The sequence below is a fragment of the Bubalus kerabau genome, chromosome 6 (genome assembly GCF_029407905.1).
Source record: "Bubalus kerabau isolate K-KA32 ecotype Philippines breed swamp buffalo chromosome 6, PCC_UOA_SB_1v2, whole genome shotgun sequence".
In the NCBI taxonomy this organism is placed as follows: domain Eukaryota; kingdom Metazoa; phylum Chordata; class Mammalia; order Artiodactyla; family Bovidae; genus Bubalus; species Bubalus kerabau.
Genome location: NC_073629.1, coordinates 82,364,332 through 82,388,526, shown reverse-complemented (window position 1 = coordinate 82,388,526; position 24,195 = coordinate 82,364,332). Strand labels below are relative to the sequence as shown.

Here is a 24,195-nt window from a genome sequence, read left to right as displayed (position 1 = left end):
GACTGGGAGCAGGAGCTGGGTTCGCTCAGCTGGATTCGCACAGCGCAACATCACCAGAGCAGAGAGTACCTACTGCATATTGCTGGCCCGGTAAAAGATCAAAATTAGAGGTATGGCATTAGAAGCAATAAGTAGTCTACTTATTGCTTTCACACCATCAAAAAGTGGAAAAATCCTAAGTGGAACCTTCCCAAGTCTTCAAAATCCGCCTGTCCCTGCTCTGTATTTTTCCCACTTTGCCTTAAGTCCTTGCCCTGTGACCCAGTCCCTACCCCACCTCAGCTCTTCCACTTAGGGGAGGAGTTGTGGATTTCATTTTACTGTGGATTGGTCGACAAGAGAGGGTGAATCAGAGAGGCTCCACCCATCTCTCAGGAGGCTGGGGGTGGGCGCTCCCCATTCCCCTCCCTCTAGGACCTGCAAGGAGGTGGGCTGGCCGCGGAGGGCCCATCCCCTGTCCCTTTAAGGAGGAGGGACGAGCACAACCGGCGTGGCCCCGACCCCGTCCGCGCCCTCATCCCAGAGCAGCTGCAGCCACAGCTCCGGCCGCCCCTCGCTTGGCAGAGTCCGCTGGGCCCCAGGAAGCAAGTCGCCACCATGGTGAAGATCGTGACCGTTAAGACCAAGGCGTACCAAGACCAGAAGCCGGGCACGAGCGGGCTGCGGAAGCGGGTGAAGGTGTTTCAGAGCAGCGCCAACTATGCCGAGAATTTCATCCAGAGTATCATCTCCACCGTGGAGCCGGCGCAGCGGCAGGAGGCCACCCTGGTCGTGGGCGGGGACGGCAGGTTCTACATGAAGGAGGCCATCCAGCTCATCGTCCGCATCGCCGCCGCCAACGGGGTAAGGGACGTGCCCGCTCCACGGTCGCCCCAGTTGCCAGTTCTCCTCCTGCCGCGCGCGCTCCCGCGGGGCCACTTCCGCGCGCGCGGCCGCCGAGTCTCCACCCCCAGTTCCTCGGCGCTCTCTCTTCCTAGCCTGCGGCCGGGCGTGGGTAGCCCCGGGCGGGAGAGTGGCCAAGGGGAGCAGCATAACTGCTCTTCTGACCGCTCCTGCCATCCCTCGCCAACCCCCACCCCGCCCTGGCTGGGTTGGGAGGCGCGAGGCGGGGGGCAGGGCTTGACCTTGGGAGGCCGGGCCCTCTGCCTCCTACCCCACCCTTCTCTCTCCTCCTCTCCGCTCTTTCCCTACCCCTGCCGTCGTCCGGGCCTCTGACATTTACATTAACTTTTTTTGCCTGTGAAGATACAGTTACCGAGCCGAGCGCAGTCACCTTAACCCTGAAAGGTTAAAGGCCGCCGCCTTGCTCAGAACCCTCCTTGCATCCCGCTGGGTTGCCTGCTATTCCCGTCTGGGACTGGCGCTGCCCGCTGGCTGCGAGCCCCAGGCTTTGGGCACCCTCCCCTCTGGTGGTACGGTGCGCCAGGGCTCGTTCCCCATCCCCTAGTTTGCTGGGACAGAGCCTCTGCCCTCTGCCCTGGTGCCGCCTGGTTGCTGGGGCTCAGGCTTTTGAAACGGCTAGTCTTTGCCCGGTGTTGCTTCTGGATCTGTTCCACCGAGATTGCTGGAACTGAATTTTCATTAGAACAGAACCTACCTACTCAAGCTCGCTCATATGTAAGCAGTCGTGGCAGGCCAGGAAGTTAACACAACACCTTGGTTCCACCCCCAAGCCAAGGAACGTTAACCGACTAAGAATGGGCAGGTCCACTAACGTGAGATTTTGAACTAGATTCTTCAGTAAACCGGGTTCTTCTGCGAAAATGTGGATTTATAAACCACAACTGAGGCTGATTGTTGCCTCACTCTTATAAAAAAGTTTTCTAACGAGTTTTTTTTTTTTAAGTTTTCTTTCTATAATTAACATAAGATTTGGCCATACTCCCCCCTTCTGGAACTCATTCCCTTTAGTAATATTTTTATTCATTTTAGCAGTACTTTTTTTCCTCTTATTAATATGCTGCTGCTAAGTCACTTCAGTCGTGCCCGACTCTCTGCGACCCCATAGATGGCAGCCCACCAGGTTCCCCCATCCCTGGGATTCTCCAGGCAAGAACACTGGAGTAGGTTGCCATTTCCTTCTCCAATGCATGAAAGTGAAAAGTGAAAGTGAAGTCGCTCAGTCGTGTCCGACTCTTAGCGACCCCATGGGCTGCAGCCCACCAGGCTTCTCCGCCCATGGGCCTTTTTGCCAAGCCCTGTGAAAAGCATTTCACTTGCGGTATCTCATCCATCCTCCTCTAGCCCTAGGAGGTGGGCTTCCTTGGAGGCTCTGAAAGAATCCGCCTGCCAATGCAGGAGACAAGGGTTCCATCCCTGGGTGGGGAAGATGCCCTTGCTTGGCGAATTCCATGGACAGAGGAGCCTGGGAGTCACAAAGAGCTGGACAGGACTGAGCGACTAACACACACACACACACACACACACACACACACACACACACACAGCCCGGTGAGGTAGATGCTATTATGGGCATCTTGAAGATGCCAGTGAGAAAACTGAAGCTTAGGCAGGTTTAGCAGCTAATGGCAGCACTTAGAATCTAGTACAGACCTGCTGATTCCAAGAACTTGAACAATTTCTGGGCATGGAGAGACCCTGGAGTCTGAGGATCTATTTTTCAGTGGTCTCTCAAATCTAAACTGGGAACAATGTACATTTGCCTCTCTGGGTCAAATAATTTATCAGCATCTGAGAGAGCTGACTGTCTGGATCTATTTTCTTTATGGTCCTGAGTTTTCAGGCAACCTCAAATTCCCTTGAAAGAAGAACGAAGAATGAACAAAAGCTGTATCCTAGTGCGGCTCGTGTTCATTTCCATCATCACTTGTGTTGAACTTGCATTTCATTCATTTCTTTAGGAAATATACTGAATCTATATTATGTACAGAGAAATGTGTGGAATAAAAAGGTGATTCAGCAACCAGACTTTTTCTTAAGAAACTTACAGCATAGTGGGAATTTAACGGGTCCAATTTGAAAACTGTGCATTTGAGAGTAGTGTGGGATGGAAGGGAAAGAATTAGTTAAGACTAAAAAGTTAAGATTTTTATTTTAGTAAGAATAAAAAACCTCATCACCCTTTTGCTACTGCCCTATTGCTTCCCCCACCCCTTTTAGTCAATCTTTGTAAAAGTTGTCTACATTCACCATCACAGATTCCTCTCCTCCCATTCACTCACCATCTCACTGTAGTCTGGCTTCTGTTTCTTTCACCAATTCACTGACATTGCTCTTGCCAAGCCTACTGAAGACTTTCTGGTTACTAAATCCATTCAACACTGTTTAGGCCTTATCTTATGTGACCTTCCTGTTTAATCTGGCATTGCTGACTTCATACTCTTTTAAAGTTCTTACTCCCTTGTCTTGATCACTCTCTCCTGATTCTACTCACACTTTTTGAGAGTTCCTACATGGACTGCTTACCCTACCTATAGCCTATCCTATTCTCTGAGTTTCTGGTCTCAACTCACTGCCCTCTGATTTTTTTCTTCCTATCTTTCCTCACCAGGGATTTAAGTATGTTACTATTTTCCCTCTGGTGCAATTCAGATAGCGTCTTCAGAAAACTTTCCCCAGCAGCCTCTCTCTGCCACTCTCCCCCCTTAAGTGATCTTTCCCCATAGATACTTCTAGAATAGAAGTATCTTCTTCTATTTACTTCTATTCACACTTCTGTTTACGTGTGACACTCCTTTGTAACTAGGACAATGCAACTTCCAATGAGTCTTTGTTCTAGTGCCCGAAATTATGAATTGTGAAGTGTATGGAAAATACTTCAAGTATATTCCAGCGTTTAACTTAAAGCCATAGTTTATTGCCAATACATTTATTATCATTAAACATCTATTATGTGCTCACTTCTCTTATCAATCCTTGTGCTATAAGTACTTGGGACATAATTTATTCCTGACCTCAGGAAATAGTCTAGAAGTGGAAGTGGACAGGAATAAGCAGACAAACTAGGCTTCCCCGGTGGCTCAGAGGTAAAGAATCCACTTGCAATGCAGGAGTCCAGGGTTTGATCCCTGAGTCAGGAAGATCCCCTGGAGAAGGATGTGGGAACCCCACTCCAGTATTCTTGCCCGCGAAATCCCATGGACAGAGCAGCCTGGCGGGCTACAGTCCATGGGGTCACAGGAATCGGACACGACCGAGAGACTAAAACACTACCACAGTGTGTTCGGTGTTGTGAGGGAGTAATGTGCCAGGTACTGAAGGCGCAAGAGCATGGCAGGCTGTACTTGAGAGTGGAAGGTACAGTGAGAAAGTCTTCGCTGAGGCGTGGTAGTGGATTTGAGGCTTAAAGGATGAATTGAAGTTTCTAAGGTGCATTTGTCAGGGGAGCAATTCTAGGCAGAATAAATACCATAGGAGTTGGGGACAGTTTCCTTGGGCAAATTATTCAGTTTCTGATCCTTTGCCCCTCCTTGTTTGTGAAAACTGGAAATGACAATACATATCCAGAGAGGCTCTTGTGACGATTAAATGAAGCAACATATTTAAAAGTACCTGGTAGCCCTCTCTCACCTGGAAACTGAATGACACCTGTAGGGAAACCTCAAGATGAGTTTGAGGGCAGGACTTCCTGTGATGAATGCTTTGCTAATATGGGGACACTGAGTTAATCATACCCAACCTGGTGCAGATATTAACCTCCACCCACCCACCCAGCCCCTGCCATAGATCTCAGTTTTGTCTCCTACCTTCCTCTACACTTAATGACCCCAACCAAACTAGAGGGATGCCTTCTTAGATCCCAATAGGGTACAAGTGACAGCAGTTTAGCCCAAGCGAGAAAAGAAAGAATTTGGGGTGCCTTCCAAATGCTCATTTCCTGCTTAAATCTTCAGCCAGATAGACAGCGTCCTCAACCATTCCCAGTGGGAATCTAGCATTTGGAAGACAGTTCTGGAGTATCCGTGTTTCCTACTATAATATCTCTTGCATCCCAGGAACAGAGGGGACAGTTCCTTGTCTCTTTTCCTGACTGTGTGGCATGGGCCAGGGACATCTGAAAAGTTTGCTGCAGTGAAAAAATAAAGCAATACATGCAGAAGTATCTTGTAAAGTATAAAACGTGAGGTGTGTTTTAGTGTGTTTGTTTCCTGTAGAGTGTGAAACAACAGAGTCGGAGGGTGGGGTTGTCTCCAACCTACGTCCTCAACACACTTTACTCTCTCACGTCTGGTTCCGCCTGGAACATTCTTCTCTCCTCTTCAACCTTAGATCTGGGTTTAGTTGACACTTCCCTGCTCCTAATCCCTGAATCAGGTGCACCTCTTTTCTGCTCTCATAGCCTGTTTTGCTCACCCCCATAATAGCACTGAGTGCATCTTATAGCAGTTGTTGATTTGCTCGTCTGTAACCCACTTGGCTTCCAACACAAACCTTTTTGACTGTAAGCCCCAAGAGATGAAGACGGGGCTTGTCTTGGTTTCTGCTTTATCCCAGGAGACCTTTCAGATTAACCACAAGTTCATCTTGAGCTCCTCACCAGTGTTTGTGATCCTCACACTGGTTGGTTTGACTCCCAAATGTCTCCTTACCGTGGTGATTAAGCCCCTTGGACTCACACAATGTAATGACCATTTCAACTTACCTTTTAGCAACACAGATGTTTTAGACATATTAGAGTTCAGAATAAGAGACTAATATTTATTCAGAATTAAAATCCTTACCTGCAAATCATACCTGGGAGGAAAGTACTTCATGGGTGGACTCAATCACACTCAACATCAGGCAAAAACAAATTCATGTATCAGTTACCAAAATAAGGCATGTAGTAGAATCTATAGGAAAAATGGATCTCACCTTCCCTGCATGCCATTTTCTCAGATTATCTAAGTTTGGAAAAAGCCAAATTTAATTCTGGGGAAATTCTTGTAACATATGGATAAGTCTATCAGCCCTGGGGTGGTGGAAATTAGTATTCCCCAAAATTCTTCTCAGGTCTTCTTGCAAACTCACATGACTCATTTGTGTTTTAAAAGCTCTGAAAATTCTACTTAACATTGCCCAATCCAGTTTTCCCAAACTTTTAACCAGAATATTATAACCATCCGTGAAACTACTTGCTTTGGGATATATTTATTTATGGAAAAGATCAACTGGATGAAATATCAGAAGACCAGAGACCAGGTTCCAACTCTACCATTTCTAACAGGTTGGCCAAGTCAACCAAATCTTCCTGTACCACCACCTACCTATTGCATTTCTTCTTTTCAGAAACACTTTGGGTTTTAAAGAGGAAAGAAGAAAGTCATAAAAAGGAAAGAAGAAAGAAATTGTTCCCAATATGAAAACATAATGTTCAAAGTGTTTCAGACTCATGGCTAAATCTTCATTGGCCGGATTTGATTGGCAGTCCTCACTGTGTTTACTCAGGGCTTCTTTCACCTTTTCTACCTTGTGTCTCAGGGATTCATGTGAGTGGTGATTGGGAGAAGCACTGGGAAGGGGGATTTCCAACAGTTGAAGTTATAAAAGCAACAAATCCCCAAGGCAAAGGCACCCCCTTTCCACCCTTTCCAAACAAGCCCCTAGGGTTAGCCCTCAGTGGTCTATTCCCTTTGAGGACACCAGGTAAGAAAAGTCTTCTCAAAGTTCTCCCAACTAAAAGTGAAAATAAGCCCTCAATTACTTGGCACACTCAGTAGCCATTTTTAAAAGGTGATTTCCAACTTTGAGCACAGCTCCAAAGGCCGCAGAATGACTAGGTATGTCTGCATCAAGTTCAGGGAAATTTAAGGGAGAATGAATAGACCATTGAAACTTACCTGCTTAACTTTCTTAGAGGTGTAGCCCACTCAGATCATTCTTCTAAAAGCTCTTCTAAAGTCTGAAGGGGTCCAAAATATGTCACTGTGGTATAAAAGCTATTTTGAACTGAAGGCATTTGCAAATAGACATTTTTCTGAACTTCTTTGTCTGCATAAAAGCAGAGTCTTCTCAACTGTCATAAATCCCCTCCCTGGGAGAGGGTTTCTGGAAACCAGGGAAAATTGACTCAGCACCACACCTAAACAGACATTATCACAAAATTATAATATTGCTTCCCCATTGTTTTAAAGCCCCAGGTATCTTTTTGAAAAGTCATTTGTTTTCCCAACACTGATAACCACAGTGAAAGTGCTCATCTAGATAGAATTTTGAAGCCGAAAATGTTAGCTTTTCCCTTTTGGTCTCTATGCTTTGTCCCTCCCCTGATTTCTCCATCACTGATGGTCACTTTAAGACAGGAAAAGCTAGGTTGGATAAGAAGTCAATGTCCTTAATGGGTTATCTGCTGGTAGGCTAGCTCCCACCATCTGGCAGAGAATCCTAGGAAAGACTTGAGGCCACAGCCTTTTCTGCTTCATCTCCTGCTTCATGGATAGCTGTTTTAGCTTGGGTACACAAATGGTCTTCATCTCAGCTCTGCAGTGCACAAATCACTAGGCTTGGGCAACATGGTGTACAAGCCACAACCAAAGAAAACTTCCCTTGGCAGAATCATAATCTCCATTTCTGCTTGCAGACTGGCTAGTCTTTGTCTGAGCTTCTCTCTGCATTGTGGCAAGAAGCAGCCAACAAACATTCCTCTTCTGAACTCTCCTAACCATCTGCCTAGAGCTACACCTTTGGTTGGCCCATGGGCTGTCTTCCAAGATAGCAGTGGTAAAACTTTTGCCATGGCCATAAAAATTATGCTAATGCTGCATATTTAGATTCTGTTTTGGTACAGAACACCAAATTTTATGTTAGTTAAAACGTAGGTTTTGGCTGCTATAGTAGAGTTCTAAAATAAGTTACTTAAATAAAATAAAAGTTTGTAGTAATAGAACCCTTTGTAACAGACTGGGTGTGGGGAGTCCGGGCTGGTGTGGTGGCCCCATTGTGTCAGAAGGTGCATCTTTCTTCTCTCTTGTTGATCGGCCTCCCCTAGTGAGTTGCCCTTATCTGCATGGTCCAACATGGTTGCCCACCACCCTATGGTCATTTTAACTAACAGGAAGGGGAGAAAAGGGAAGGAAGGCACACCTTTCTCAGATACTGCATGTAATCAATTTCATTCTTGTCCCATTGGCTGAAACTTAGGCTAAGGCCTCCTCTAGCTGCAAGGGATGCTGGGAAATACAGGCATACCTCATTCTGTTGCACTTTGCTTTATTGTGCTTCTCAGATACTAAATTTTTTGCAAATTGAAGATTTGTGGCAATCCTGCGATGACTTTTTTCCTATAACATTTGCTCATTTTATGTCTCTGTGTCAAATTTTGGTAATTCTTGCAATATTTCAGGATTTTGTAAATCATTATTGTATTTGTTACATGATCAATGATTTTTGAAGTTACTTTGCAAAAAGATGATAACTTGTTGAAGGCTCAGATGATGATTAGCATTTTTTTAACCAATAAAGTACTTTGAAATTAAAGTATATATGTTTTTTTAGACATAACGCTAATGAACACTAAATAGACCATGGAATAATATAAACATCATTTTTATACACTGAGAAACCAAAAAATTTATGTGACTTGCTTTACTGCAGTACTCACTTTATTGCAGTGGTTTGGAACGGAACCTGCACACTCCCTGACGTATGCCTATACCAACGCTATGCTGAGTGCTATGTGTTAGGCTAAATACTGGGGTGTCAGTCTAAATGAAAGGGAGAATTGATATCACGGAAGACCCCACAGCCCTCATTATCCTAAACATGCTTTCCAAATTTAGTGAAAACCACTCAGTCATTTTCAAGTGATAGAGTTACAGAGAGAACACAGAAACTTAATTTTATATTGATAACTAGATTATTTGAAAAGACCTTGACTATCACTTATTCCAACTACAGGCCTAGAAAGGAACCTAGCCACAATCATTCCCATTATGGAGGACTTTTTAAATAAAACAGCTTTATTGAGATATAATTCACACACCACACAATTTATCCATTTAAAGTATATGACTCAGTGTTTTTTTTAGTGCATTTATAGCATTATACAGCCATCACCACAATGTAATTTTAACATATTTCCATCACCTTAATAGAAGCCCTGTGCATTAGCAATCAATCCCTCTTGCTCCCCTACCCCTTCATCATAAGCAACCACTACTGTACCTTGTTCTGGATGTGTGCTCGGTCACTCAGTCATGTTGGACTCTGCAATCCTGTGGACCGTAGCCCACCAGGCTCCTCTGTCCCTGGGGTTTCCCAGGCAAGAATACTGGAATAGGTTGTCATTTCCTACTCCAAGCCAGGGATTGAACCTGCACCTCTTCCGTCTACTGCATTGGGAGGTGGATTCTTTACTACTGTGCCACCAGGGAAGGCTGTACTGTACCTGAGTCCTCTATAAATTTGTATAGGTGGATTTTACACAGACTGAATATTCAGTTTTGGTTGCCACACATTTGGCAGGTAAAGCCCTAGGAATGCGAGAAACAAAGGCAAAGGGTCCACATCAAGAATAGGAGTTAGTGTCCTGTGCTTCTGTGCACACTGTCTGAGCGTTATTGATACACAAAGGTCCTCATTCTCAGGGGGCCTCCAGTTGCAGGAAGGAGACTGACACAAAAGCAGACGATCACCATTAAATTTTATAAGAGCTAATACTTGAAGAGATTGCTGTGGACACCGGGCAGGGACGCCTGCCCCAGCTTGGGATGGGAATGAGTGTGGGAGGGGATAGTGTGTTCAATGAAGGCTTTCTGCAGGAGATGAGCCTACTTTTCTCAGTAGACTCTTTGTCCAAAGCCAACCAGGCTGTCAAAAAAAAAGAAGTTTCTCCAGGAGAACAGCTTCTTCATTTTCAAGTGTAAGCAGTCAGATTTCTTTTTTTTTTAACAGATATATTTGAACTTATATATCCAAATTAGTATTGTTCCCTGCCAAATCACCACTCTGGGAACCGTACACTTATTCCAGTGATGCGTCTAGTGCTGAAAGCATTTTGAAACTCCTCTATGGGAGTTATTTTTCAGCCAGTCGGTTTACGGGTCACCGAGGGAAACCAGTCACATTATTTTATAGTCATGCCTCATTTTTCACCTAAAACGATATAACAAGATTTGATCACCCACTTTATTCATTAGATGTGGCTCCAACCAATTTTCATCTCTTTCCAAAGTTCACATCTATTCTCAGAGGATGAAATTTGTCATGACTGAAGACTTTCAAAGAAAAGTGCCACAGACTGTAAAGACAGTTGCTGAAAAAGAGTTCCAGAAATGTTAGTGCAGTGTCAACATTGAATACATGCGCTGCTTCCCAGGGTGCTTGTCTTGAAGGAGAAAATATTAATTTCGATGAAAATACTCTCACGTAACTGTTGAAAATGAGTTACATTTTGTACTGTTCAAGCACATTGAAAAGAAGAATTTAGAAGACAGATCATGATGAGGGAGATTCTGGCATGCTGCTTACCTTCTACAGTTTACCACAGAGGCCTGGGAATTCAGTTCTCTTCCATCCCGATAAACATCTCAACATGTTTCAGTGCATTTAGAAATTGTGCACAGTAGGAAGGTTTGTGAAAACCCAAGTAGACAGAATGACCCTGAGCCTGGAAAGGAATCCTATCAGCTCAAAGCCACAAGAAACAAAAACCTAGATGTTTAGCCTGTACCCACCTTAGCTCTGAGAGATCATCCCCGGATTGCAAGGAGGCCAGAAAATGGAGCTGGGATGCTGTAAGTGGGTGGGGATAGGGAAGGACCTTTTGCTTTAGTAAGAAAACTATTATGTTACACTGCTCCCATGAGGACTTTGGAAAATACATTTTGTGGAGCAAAATGAAATCCACTTAAAAATGAAGCAAAAGGGAAATAAATGTAGAAAGCTCAGAGGGGATCAGGAATAAGGTTGGCTCCCATCACAGAAGCCAGCTGCCTCTCTGTGTTGGGCCATGCAGTTGATGCCAAGCCCTCTGAGGTCAAATCCATGAGAAATACTCTCATCACACAGTTCAGCATAGCCAGTCACCCTGTAAGTAATGATGAGAGTAAATAATGCCTGCCTTAAAAATTCATATAAGGAGATGAAGTAAAATTTGGGGAGTATTTATCATAGTGCCTGACATAAGTGTTTAGTAAATAAAAGATTCTAATGATTCTAATAATGTTTATGGTTCTTCCAAACTCTGAAGCCAGGGGAGGGGGAGGGGATGGTCTTCTGCGCCTGCCAGCACCTCCCATTCCATCTCTGTCTGTACATTATCCCTTGAATTTGATCTTCACAGTTGCTGTGTCAGTCACGAGCCCGTTGATCTGAGGCCGTCACCTCATTGGAGCCGTGAGCTAGCAATGGGTACTGGAAGATGGGTATCTCAGGATGGATCTGAGGGATGGCTAGCTGACCCATGCCAATGTCATGCTGTAGACCAGAAGCTGCAAGAGATGTATGCTGGCATTGCTGTGAACCTCCTGGACTACATGGATTTTCTCATTCAGTAAGCATTACGGAGTACTCTTTATGTACCAGGCAGTGTGAGATGGTTGTAGGTATAAAAATGAATAAGACAAAGTCTTTGTTCTCAGGATTCATGCCAGTAGAGGAGAATTTATAAGCAGTTATAAAAATATGGTTCTAATACTAGTGTATTAGCTTCCTGTTGCTGCCATGACAAATGACTCGAAACTGGGTGGCTTAAAACTTAAAACAGAAATGTATTTTCTCACCGTTCTGGAGACCAGAAGTCTGAAATCAAGGTGTTGGTAGGGTTACACTCTCGCTGAATTTCCAAGGGAGAAGTTCAGGGAATCAAAGGAACACAGAGCCACTCAACCCCACCTCGAAGGGGAAGGGAAGACCGAGGATGTCTTCTCTTCCCAGGCAAGGTAATTTCTGAGCAAGTACAGATGATAAAGAGGAATCAGGGAGAACTTAGCTGAAAGTGAAGTGAGGATGGAGGCAGGGTACAATCACTGGTTTAACGTGTATATACCTGATACCTAATACCAATGCTGTCCTATTTAAAGTATGCTAACAGTAATGACTGACAAGATTCCAGACAAGAAGATTCCAGAGCTCCTTATCCACAGTGCTTCTGTAGACTCCTGACAATGTCAAATGGAAGACAGGCCATTTGGTGGCTCCTTACCAAATAATTTTAGTTCACAGTGATGGATTGGAATGGAAGATTTTGATTCAAATCTCAGTTGTACAGTTTATTGTACAATATCATGTATTCTGGGCTTCCCTGGTGCTCAGATGGTAAAGAATCTGCCTGCGCTGCAGGAGACAGGGTTTCAACCCCTGGGTTGGAAGATCCCCTGGAGAAGAAAATCGCTACTCATTCCAGTATTCCTGCCTGGAGAATTCCATGGACAGAAGAGCCTAGCAGAACATGGGATCGCAAAGAGTTGGACCCGACTGAACGATTAACACTTTCAAATTTTTCATCATGTATTCTGCTTAACTAAAGCTCAGTTTTTGCACTTGTAAAATGGAATCAGTTCTAGTATCTATTCTATTGGGGAGTTTTATGATTATTAGTTTAAATAATGAGCATACCAAATTTTGGGGAACTGTAAAATGCATCACTTAATGGGAAATAGATGGGGAAACAGTGTCAGACTTTATTTTTTTGGGCTCCAAAATCACTGCAGATGGTGACTGCAGCCATGAAACTAAAAGATGCTTACTCCTTGGAAGGAAAGTTATTACCAACCTAGATAGCGTATTCAAAAGCAGAGACTTTACTTTTCCAACAAAAGTCCGTGTGGTTTTTCCAGTGGTCATGTATGGATGTGAAAGTTGGACTGTGAAGAAAGCTGAGTGCCAAAGAATTGATGCTTTTGAACTGTGGTGTTGGAGAAGACTCTTGAGAGTCCCTTGGACTGCAAGGAGATCCAACCAGTCCATTCTAAAGGAGATCAGTCCTGATTGTTCATTGGAAGGACTGATGCTAAAGCTGAAACTCCAATACTTTGGCCACCTTATGTGAAGAGTTGACTCATTGGAAAAGACTCTGATGCTGAGAGGGATTGGGGGCAGGAGGAGAAGGGGATGACAGAGGATGAGATGGCTGGATGGCATCACTGACTCAATGGACGTGAGTTTGCGTGATCTCCAGGAATTGGTGATGGACAGGGAGGCCCAGCGTGCTGCTATTCATAGGGTCGCAAAGAGTCGGACATGACTGAGCGACTGAACTGAACTGAACTGAAAGTGCAACTCAAATGAGAGTTTCACTGTGGCTTTAGGAGAGTCACACCATGGTGACTTTTTTTTTTTTTTAATTTTTTAATAGAAGGATAATTGCTTTACAGAATTTTGTGGTTTTCTGTCATACGTCAACAGGAATCAGCCATAGGTATACCCATGTCCCCTTCCTCCCAAACCTTCCTCCCATCTTCCTCCCTATCCCATCCTTCAGCCTGTCTGACTCAGGGATCTCAATCATGGTGACTTTTGACTTAAACTTCCTGCCAAAACAAATCTCAACATCCAATTTTATCTATCATCTTTCAAAGTCCAAAACTCAGATGTGCTAAAGAATAACCAAAAAGTAAATAAATATATCATGCCATTTTGAGGATCTTACTGGTATATTCATATTACCCCTTTTACATTAGAATTTTGTTTCAGTATAACTTTTTTTTTTTTTTTAAGATGTGAAAATAGTATTTTAATAGTCAGTAACAGGAACACACACCACCTCCTGGGCTGGAGGGTCTAGACAAGAACACTCACTAAGCACAAGCCTCCCAGGTACCAAAGCTGCTTCCCTCACAGCTCTGTTGGGACAAATGTCAGACACACCCCAGGTCCCCCTCAAGGAGACCCCCACCAGGCCCTGGCTCCTTACACAACGAAGGTCACATGGATATTGCAGGTTTATCATAAGTTGCCAACAGCACTTTATTTTTTCTTTTCAACATCCTGTTCTGCGGCTTCCTTGGCCCTTTTTGCCCAGATGCCAAAGAGCCGGGCGTTGGCGTGGTCCATGTGGAGACTGGCAAATGCCTTAAAGTTCTCCTCCTTGGTGACTCTGGCTTTCTCCTTCTTATAGACATTCCGTATGGGCATAATGGGTCCGGTCAGCTGAGTGGCCAGTTTGAGCTCTTCAGCAGCGCTGTCTCCCTTCTTGGGGGCCGAGGTCTTCCTGGGGAACAGGATAAGCTTGGAGCGGTACTCCTTGAACCGCTGCACATTGGCCTGCAGGGATTCTGTGCACTTGCTCCGCCACCTAGGGTCCACCGAGATCCCAATGGTCTGGGCCACCTTCTTGTGAATGCCGGCCACCCTAAGCTCCTCCAGGCTGAAGCCCCTGCCAGCACGCACCTTCCTGTGGTACCTGACCATCGGGCATCTCACCACCGGCCAGAGAGGATAGGATGCGGGGCGCGGGGCAATGTGGCACGCCTTGGCCTGCCGGGCCTTGTGCCTAGGATCTTGCGAGCCGGCTGGTTGAACCACGTGGCCACGCACCGCTGCCAGTCCTTGTGGAAATGGGGCTTCAGGATCATGCCATTCCAGCTGGGCGCCATGGCTGTGGCCGAAAGGCCTCCTCCGAGGGCCCACAGCTGGGAAACTTCAGTGTAACTTTTGATTTCAGACAGACATAAGTTTGATTCCTAGATATGCTATTTATTACCTGTTTAATCTTGAGCAAACTGTCTGAACTTTTTTTTCTTTACTCATTTGTAAAATTAAAATAATATGTCTTTAGAAAATAAGAAGATAACGTGTAAGAAGTTACCTTGCACAGCACCTCACACGTAGTTATAATGAGTAGGTTGCTACACTGGGTAGTAGGGATTTTGATGAGAAATACGACACTTTTAACTTTACTTTGCTTATAGTCCTCCAGGCAGCTCCCACCTTCTCAGTTTCTCTTCTTTTCTTCCAGTTGGCCAGTAACCTATCAAGATGCTCCAAACCTATTAGCCTATAAATTTCAGAACAGAAATGTCTTTCTTACAGAGAGAGTGTTTCATGCACAAATCCTGGGGTAGGGTGAGGGACCTGCTCTACATAATTTTAGGTTTCTGAAATATATGATCAGCCTGATCATAAGTTATCTCAAAAGAATATAGCACCAAGCCCCCAAATCAGCAAAATTGTCCCCAAACGGCTCAGTACTAATCACAGTGTTTGGTATTTGCACACCAGGTCTACTCATTAGGGTTTTAGGGTAGTGGTTCTAGTATAAGTTGGTTGGGTCTGCTTGCTCCAGCAACTTCTCCTGAACAACATTTGAGGGGTGATTTTATGTGCCAATATGTGCAGAGCATTTTCTTGTTGCTCAGTATTGGACTGTGTGTTTGGGGCACACACAAATGTATAAGTGGTCTCCGGCTCCCTGTGGAGCTTGTCATACAGTGGGCATCGCAGGACGGTGCAGCAGTGCCTCCGTAGATTGTCACTGGGAGTCCAGGGAGGGGGGCATTGGAGAGGCAGTCAGAAGCTTCCAGGGGAGATGTGTCTGAAACAAGTCCTAAAGGATGATGAAAAGGAAGCCTGGAAAAAGTGGAGACATTCCATGTAGAGGCAGTGGCAAAACAAGGAGGCCATTGTGGAAAGCAAGCCCATAGGCTTCAACTTTAAATGGAACTCCATAGCAGAGAGGGAGGAGAATGGCAGGGCAACCTGAGATGAGTTATCACCACACAGGTCCTTAACGTCAAGGCTTTCTGTTACACACAGGCCAGCCTGAGACAAAGTCTGAGGATTATCTTATGATCCCAGTGGGAATCAGGAATCTTAGAGACATAAGTCAACAAATGTAGAAAGCTATTTACAGGGGGCTAGAGTATTTGTCCAGTAACACATGAAGGCTCTATCAATTTGCTAAGCCTGTCTGGCTTTAACCAGCAGATTATATGGCATGTAACCATCTGTATATGACCTGATGTTTTCATCAGGGCGAGTTTTAAAACTTGGGTTGGTTGATCTGAATCCATATTGTAGAATGAATGATGCACAGTTCACTAAGCTAGATCACACGTTTATTTAACAAAAAGAGAGAAACATACACTGCAGCTGTACTGTTTCCCCTCAGTTTAGTCACTAAGTCGTGTCCGAATCTTTGTGACCCCATGGACTGCAGCATGCCAGGCTTCCCTGTCCAACACAAACTCCCAGGGCCTACTCAAACTCATATCCATTGCATCGGTGATGCCATCTAACCATCTCATCCTCTCTCGTCCCCTTCTCCTCCTGCCTTCAATGTTTCCCAGCATCAGGGTCTTTTCCAATGAGTCATTCCTTTGCATCAGATGGTCAAAGTATTGGAGTTTCAGCTTCAGCATCAGTCTTTCAAATGAATATTCAGAACTGATTTCCTTTAGGATTGACTGGTTGGATCTCCTTGCAATCCAAGGTACTCTCAAGAGTCTTCTCCAACACCACAGTTCAAAAGCATCAATTCTTCTGCGCTCAGTTTTCTTTATAGTCCAACTCTCACATCCATACACGACTACTGGGAAAACCATAGCTTTGACTAGATGGACCTTTGTTGGCAAAGTAACATCTCTGCTTTTTAATATGTTGTCTAGGTTAGTCATAGCTTTTCTTCCAAGGAGCAAGCGTCTTTTAATTTCTTGGCTGCAGTCACCATCTGCAGTGATTTTGGAGCCCCCCAAATAAAAGTCTCTCACTGTTTTCATTGTTTCCCCATGCATTTGCCACGAAGTGATGGGACCAGATGCCATGATCTTTGTTTTCTGAATGTTGAGTTTTAAGCCAACTTTTTTCACTCTCCTCTTTCACTTTCATCAAGAGGCTCTTTAGTTCTTTGCTTTCTGCCATAAGGGTGGTGTCATCTGCATATCTGAGGTTATTGATATTTCTCCTGGCAATCTTGATTCCAGCTTGTGCTTCCTCCAGTCCAGTGTTTCTCATGATGTACTCTGCATATACATTAAATAAGCAGAGTGACAATATACAGCCCTAATGTACTCCTTTCCCGATTTGGAGCCAGTCTGTTGTTCCATGTCCAGTTCTAACTGTTGCTTCTTGACCTGCATACAGATTTCTCAGGAGGCAGGTCAGGTGGTCTGGTATTTCCATCTCTTTCAGAATTTTCCAGTTTGTTGTGATCCACACAGTCAAAGGCTTTGGCATAGTCAATAAAGCAGAAGTAGATGTTTTTCTGGAACTCTCTTGCTTTTTCAGTGCTCCAGCAGATGTTGAAATTTGATCTCTAGTTCCTCTGCCTTTTCTAAATCCAGCTTGAACATCTGGAAGTTCATGGTTCACGTACTCTTGAAGCCTGGCTTGGAGAATTTTGAGCATTACTTTGCTAGCATGTGCTGCTGCTGCTGCTAAGTTGCTTCAGTCATGTCCGACTCTGTGCGACCCCATAGACGGCAGCCTACCAGGCTCCCCCGTCCCTGGGATTCTCCAGACAAGAACACTGGAGTGGGTTGCCATTTCCTTCTCCAATGCATGAAAGTGAAAAGTGAAAGTGAAGTCGCTCAGTCGTGTCTGACTTGTAGCGACCCCATGAAGTGCAGCCTACCAGGCTCCTCCATCCATGGGATTTTCCAGGCAAGAGTACTGGAGTGGGTTGCCATTGCCTTCTCCGGCTAGCATGTGAGATGAGTGCAATTGTGCGGTAGTTTGAGCATTCTTTCGCATTGCCTTTCTTTGGGACTGGAATGAAAACTGATCTTTTCCAGTCCTGTGGCCACTGCTGAGTTTTCCACATTTGCTGGCATATTGAGTGTAGCACTTTCACAGCATCATCTTTTAGGATTTGAAGTAGCTCAACTGGAATTCCATCACCTCCACTAGCTTTGTTCGTAGTGAGGCTTCCTAAGGCCCACTTGACTTCACATTCCAGGATGTCTGGCTCTAGGTGAGTAATCACACCATCGTGGTTATCTGGGTCGTGAAGATCTTTTTTGTATAGTTCTTCTGTGTATTCTTGCTACTTCTTCTTGATATCTTCTGCTTCTGTTAGGTCCATATCATTTCTGTTCTTTATTGAGCCCATCTTTGCATGAAATGTCCCCTTGGTATCTCTAATTTTCTGGAAGAGATCTCTAGTCTTTCCCATTCTGTTGTTTTCCTCTATTTCCTTGCACTGATCACTGAGGAAGGCTTTCTTATCTCTCCTTGCTATTCTTTGGAACTCTGCATTCAAATGAGTATAGCTTTCCTTTTCTCCTTTGCCTTTAGCATCTCTTCTTTTCTAAGCTATTTGTAAGGCCTTGTTAGACAACCATTTTGCCTTTTTGCATTTCTTTTTCTTGGGGATGATCTTGATCACTGCTTCCTGTACAATGTCACAAACCTCCATCCACAGTTCTTCAGGCACCCTATCAGATCTAATCCCTTGAATCTATTTGTCACTTCCACTGTATAATTGTAAGGGATTAGATTTATGTCATACCTAAATGGTCTAGTGGTTTTCCCTACTTTCTTCAATTTAAGTCTGAATTTGGCAGTAATGAGTTCATGATCTGAGCCACAGTCGGCTCCCAGTCTTGTTTTTGCTGACTGTGTAGAGCTTCTCCATCTTTGGCTGCAAAGAATATAGTCAATCTGATTTCCGAATTGACCATGTGGTGATGTCCATGTGTAGAGTCTTCTCTTGTGTTGTTGGAAGAGGGTGTTTGCTATGACCCGTGCATTCTATTGACAAAAGTTGTTAGCCTTTGACCTGCTTCGTTTTATACTCCAAGGTCAAGTTTGTCTGTTACTCCAGGTAGCTCTTGACTTCCTACTTTTGCATTTCAGTCCTCTATAATGAAGAAGACTCCTTTTTTGGGTGTTAGTTCTAGAAGGCCTTATAGGTCTTAATAGAACCGTTCAACTTCAATTTCTTCAGCATTACTGGTCAGGGCATGGACTTGGATTACTGTGATATTGAATGGTTTGCCTTGGAAATGAACAGAGATCATTCTATCATTTTTGAGGTTGGATCCAAGTACTGCATTTTGAACTCTTGTTGACTATGATGGGAGAGAGGTACAGCGCAGCTGTGCTGTTTCCCCTAGATCTCAGCGAAGGGGTTGGGGTCGTCTATGACCTTTTTTTTGTCTTGTTACTTTAGTGTCTGTCACTCTAACTTTGTCTCGTCACTTTTCTACCCCACACTGAAGCTCATCTTCTGGAATGAGCACCTTGAAAACCTCTCTTTCTCTACCGGCAGTTACCCAGTGCTTCTCTGGGAAGCAGCACAAGCTTTTGGCCTCAAACACACAGACTAACCAGCTCTACCTCCTTCACTATTGTTACTTCTAATTCTGTTCCTTTTTGTTACTGCACAAGTCTTTGTCCTATAGAAACTACCCGAAATGTCAGATCTCAGGCAGAGGTTCTCTGTTGTACTTTGGAAAGCCCTCTATGATGGTGGGAGGAATTTTACAGTTGAAGTTGGTCTTAGCATGAGGACTGCTTCCTTGACTACTGCCTGGAAAAACTCATCTTTGTTCATCAGGTACCCTATTCACTGAGGTCCTTTAACTCTCACTACTGACAACTTAGCCACTCAGACATTTGTTAACTATCCACCATACTTCATTCCAGGCACTGAGGTTACAGAGGAACAAGTTCTGTCTTTCTCCTCATCATTGAGCAAGGAAGGACACTTGTTTGTATATGCACCCTGTTATTTAGTGATAAGAACCAATACTCTGGGGCAAAGGAAAGAGGTGTGTGTGTGGGGGGTCCACCCATGGGTCTCTCACACCAGCCACCCAGCTGCGAAGGAATCAGCTGTTACTGGAGTTGGGCTTTTTCTCTCTCTCTTTTTTTAACCATTTATTGTATTAGTTTCCTGGGGCTGCTGTAACACACAGTACCAAAAAGTGAGTGGCTTAGAACGACAGAAACTTACCCTCTCACAGTTCTGGAGGCTGACAAGTCCAAGTGCAGTGGGTTGTACAGGCACCAAAACTCATACTTTCCACTTGGACAATATCGATTTGAGAGTTCACCTGGAATCTATTTCCTCTTAATTTTCTCCAAGTTAAGATGCACTTGATTATCCAAAGGAGCCATACAGCCTATTCATGAGCTTTGGCATTAAAACTGGCACGAAAGCCTGCCTTCCAATATATTATTTGAGACTCTGAGCATATCATTGGAGAAGGCAATAGCACCCTACTCCAGTACTCTTGCCTGGAAAATCCCACGGACGGAGGAGCCTGGTAGGCTGCAGTCCATGGGGTCGCTAAGAGTCGGACACGACTGAGCGACTTGACTTTCACTTTTCACTTTCATGCATTGGAGAAGGAAATGACAACCCACTCCAGTGTTCTTGCCTGGAGAATCCCAGGGACAGCGGAGCCTGGTGGGCTGCGGTCTATGGGGTCGCACAGAGTCGGACACGACTGAAGCGACTTAGCAGAGCATATCATTTATTCTCTAAGCCTCAGTTTCCTCATCTGTAAAATGGGGATGATGAAGATATCTGTATCACAGTGTTGTTATTTGCATGTTACTTGCATGAGAACCTGCATGTAGTCCTATGATAAGCCCTTTATATGATCTCCTTTAATCTTATCAACTCTTAAGAAGTTGGTATTTAGATCTCTGTTTCACAGATGAAGAAATAGAGGATCGCTGATTTGTTCAAGATCACCAAGATACTACAAATTACCAGGAGTAGGGATTCAAACCCAGATTTCACTGTGCTGAATTCTTCAAGGAAATTCATTGTAATAGAGTTATCTAGAACTCTATTCCCAAATCTTTTGTGTTGTGGTATAACATTTGATTTTCCTGAAGCCTTGTTCTCACTTAAATCTTAAGGCCCAGTGAGAGTGGGCCTACCTCTGCCCACTTGAGCTGCTGTTCATCCCAGGAATTCCCATAAATGATGTAGAGTAGAAAAAATGATCACATTTCTTTAGATCGCTGTTTTAAAAGCTATTTCTTGTTGAGTACTTGCCATTCACGTGGCCACCTGTTATAGTAGGAGTGTAGGCTCTGGGGCCAGATTGCCTGTGTTCAAAACCTGTCTCCACACTTTCCCAGCTACCTGACCTTGGGCGGACGACATAACCTCTGTATCCTAAGGTAGGGGCTGAGAATAATGGTATTGATCTTGTAGGGTTGTTGTGAAGATTGAGTTAATGCTTGTAAAACTCTTGGGATACTGCCCAGCACATCGAGACCTATTGCAATGATCCCCTACTGTACACAGCCTTTAAAGCAGTGTCATTTTCCCTGTTTTACAAATAAGAAAACTGAAACCAGAAAGGCCATACACAGCCAGAAGCTGGCAAAGGCAGGATTCAGACCCAAGACTGTCTGACCCCTTCCTTTACCTTTTCCTTCCCTATTGTGGGTGTCTACTTTGACTGACACATAGCATTGATCCACTCCTGCCTGGGCCTTCTGCTCTAGAGATCAAGGCATGTGTTAGAAAGATGGAATAAGTCTTGCCAATATTTCTGTTTTGGTTGTGTAGGTAACAGTTACTGAGTGGCTAGTCTATAGCCAGGCATGGTGATGAGGACTTTACATGCCTTTCTTCATTGATGTCAGAACCTTTAAAGGAAATTTTTCTATCCCCATTTTACAGACATTCCGGCTCAAAAAGATCCCATAGAAAAAGATGTCCTTCCTTTCCGTTTCTTTACAGCTGCACATCCTAGTTTGGCTAAGCCATGTAATTGGAAACATGCTTAGTAATGAGATAGAAAACATAACATCACTGTTACTCTGTTCTTCTTAAAAGTCAATAAATCCACCACATTTTTACTATTTGATAGAGGGTCAATCACTGACTACCACAAAACTCTAAGGACACAGGAGATCTTGCTTGTGTTTCCATTTTCTACCACAAGAGGGAAACGTACAACTATAAATGATTTGAAAATAAAGCCATTCTTTAGATAGCCCTCTTTTTACTAAGAGTGGTGAGTGCCATACTGTGGTTACCTAGTCGAGGTGACATTCCACTGGAAGTGGTCCTGTGGCTAGGAGTTGCGAGCCGCCCGCTTGGTTCAGAAATCCCAGTGGGTGGACCAAAGCTATTACCGTCACAGTAAGAAAACAGCAATTGGCTGGATTTTCAAGCAGTTGTTAGGCCACACCGTTGTGGGGCCAACCGAGAGTAAAATGTGAATTTTGCCACCAAGGTCTGGTATCCAGGTTCACACTCAGGGTGTGTCCCCACAGTATCCAAGAATTTTCCAGACAGACCTAGGCCCTCTGGATCTCCGCTACAGAGAAAATGTGATGGAAGAGACGTTTGGATGTTGGTTTGCCTTTCCCTGTGAGACCGGGGGCCTTCCCTATGGTCACACCGTCAGATGAAATTGCTACTGAAAAATGACTTCCAAGCAAGCGTTTTCAAGCAGTGTGTGACTCTTAGTACACAGAATGCTGGAAAGCTGTGTTCCTTCAAGGACGCATAGGCATCAACAGAGAGTGTGTTTTCAGGCCTCTGTCTGTCAGGAACTGTGTAGCTTCTAAGACGTGAGACCTCCAGGTGTGCCCAGATGACCTAACTTCCAGAGTGAGGGCACTGTATCTCCCTGCACTTTCTGAGCCTTGTAAACACATTCCTAGGTCATACGAGGACTGCCCATGAGGAAGCAGGCTGCGGGAGTGTGTCTGAGAGCACTGGGTGCCATGCCGTGGTCACCTAGACAAGGCGACATTAGCTCAAATGGTAAAAAATCTGCCTGCGATGCAGGAGACCAGAGTTTGATCCCTGGGTTGGGAAGTTCCTTTGGAGAAGGGAATGGCAATCCACTCCAGTATTCTTGCCCGGAAAATTCCATGGACAGGGAAACCTGGTGGGCTACAGTCCATGGGGTCACAAAGAGTTGGACACGACTGAGTGACTAACACACACTTTTTACCAAAGGATTTTGATACATAATTCCTGGTAATTAGACAGAATATGGGAAAATAGTCTATTAGCTCCAAATGAATATTCTTCAGGAATTTAAATGAAAAAAAATTTGAGGATGCTTCAAGAGCAAATAAGATAAAAATACATATAAAAATTTTATATGAACTATATACATTGTTTTTTTTTTTAATTTTATTTTTGAACTTTACATAATTGTATTAGTTTTGCCAAATATCAAAATGAATCCGCCACAGGTATACATGTGTTCCCCATCCTGAACCCTCCTCCCTCCTCCCTCCCCATACCATCCCTCTGGGTCGTCCCAGTGCACTAGCCCCAAGCATCCAGTATCGTGCATCGAACCTGGACTGGCAACTCGTTTCATACATGATATTTTACATGTTTCAATGCCATTCTCCCAAATCTTCCCACCCTCTCCCTCTCCCACAGAGTTCATAAGACTGTTCTATTAGGTCAGAATGATTAAATATTGGTGATTTCTTATTAGACAGGAGTCCTCTTGACATGTACTTTTTGTTTTGTTCTGTTTTGTTTTTTTTCACCTTGAAGATTTTATTGTCCATCATTATGTTATACAAAAATCCAGAAATAAAGGGTTTGTAGAGGATAAATGAATGGTAAATAAGAGACAACAGAAATAAGTTAAAAGTGAATCATTTTCCATGATATTGGGATTAAAAAAAAACCCATTTCAAAGCAGTGGGTCTGGCTTCAGAGTTAGGTTTTGTTCACTGGCCAAAGCCTGCCATAAAATTAAGGTGTTCAGCACCTTCCTTGCTGCCTGCTCTACTTGCTTTTGAAAAAATATGGAATGCTTCATGAATTTGCGTGTCATCCTTGCGCAGGGGCCATGCTAATCTTCTCTGTATCGTTCCAATTTTAGTATATGTGCTGCCGAAGCGAGCACTGACATGTACTTTTTGTATGAAAGTTAATTCCTAAACCTTGAGCATCTTCACGGTGGGGAGACTGTTTTTAGATTTAACCACGCAAATGAAGAAAGGCACTTGTGGAGTGGAAAACACCTTCTAAAAATTTTCTCTTTCCTCTGAGCACTCAGAGCACACTTACAAGCTCTCAGAGTTTACTTCTTTTTGAAATGACTTGTTAACCTATTTATCTCTCCGTTTAGACCAGAAGTTCAACAACTTGAATCTGTCATCTTCTGGTGGTCCACCGTGCCTGATGATATCACTGGAGAAAGTCAGTTTACATAGTAACCGTTGGACACGTGTGGGTCAGCAGGGGGACAGCAGAGTGACGGATGCTAAAGGATGTTCACGCTTCCAGGCAGCAGTTCTGTTTGTTTTTAACATCAAAATATGCTTTAGGAGGGTGGTTTTTAAAAAATAATTTTGTTTATTTTTGGCTGCACTAGATCTTTGTTAGTGCACATGGGCTTTTCTCTAGTTACGGCAAGCAGGGGG

At 44.2% G+C, this 24,195-nt stretch overlaps 1 protein-coding gene, 1 non-coding gene and 1 pseudogene across 2 annotated transcripts in view; 1 reads left to right on the top strand and 2 right to left on the bottom strand.

The window, feature by feature from the left end:
• Window positions 1-433: 433 nt before the first annotated feature.
• The window catches only part of PGM1 (phosphoglucomutase 1), a 69,737-nt gene continuing 45,975 nt past the window's right edge, over window positions 434-24,195 (top strand). The window contains exon 1 of the mRNA XM_055585621.1: window positions 434-843. Within this exon, the coding sequence (XP_055441596.1) occupies window positions 598-843 (246 nt within the window). The 5' untranslated portion in view covers window positions 434-597. The remainder of the gene's footprint in view (window positions 844-24,195) is intronic.
• LOC129655333 (60S ribosomal protein L13-like) lies at window positions 13,846-14,474 on the bottom strand (annotated as a pseudogene).
• LOC129656751 (U6 spliceosomal RNA) lies at window positions 23,569-23,675 on the bottom strand. Its single transcript, XR_008716530.1, has one exon. It is a non-coding gene; the product is annotated as a U6 spliceosomal RNA (small nuclear RNA).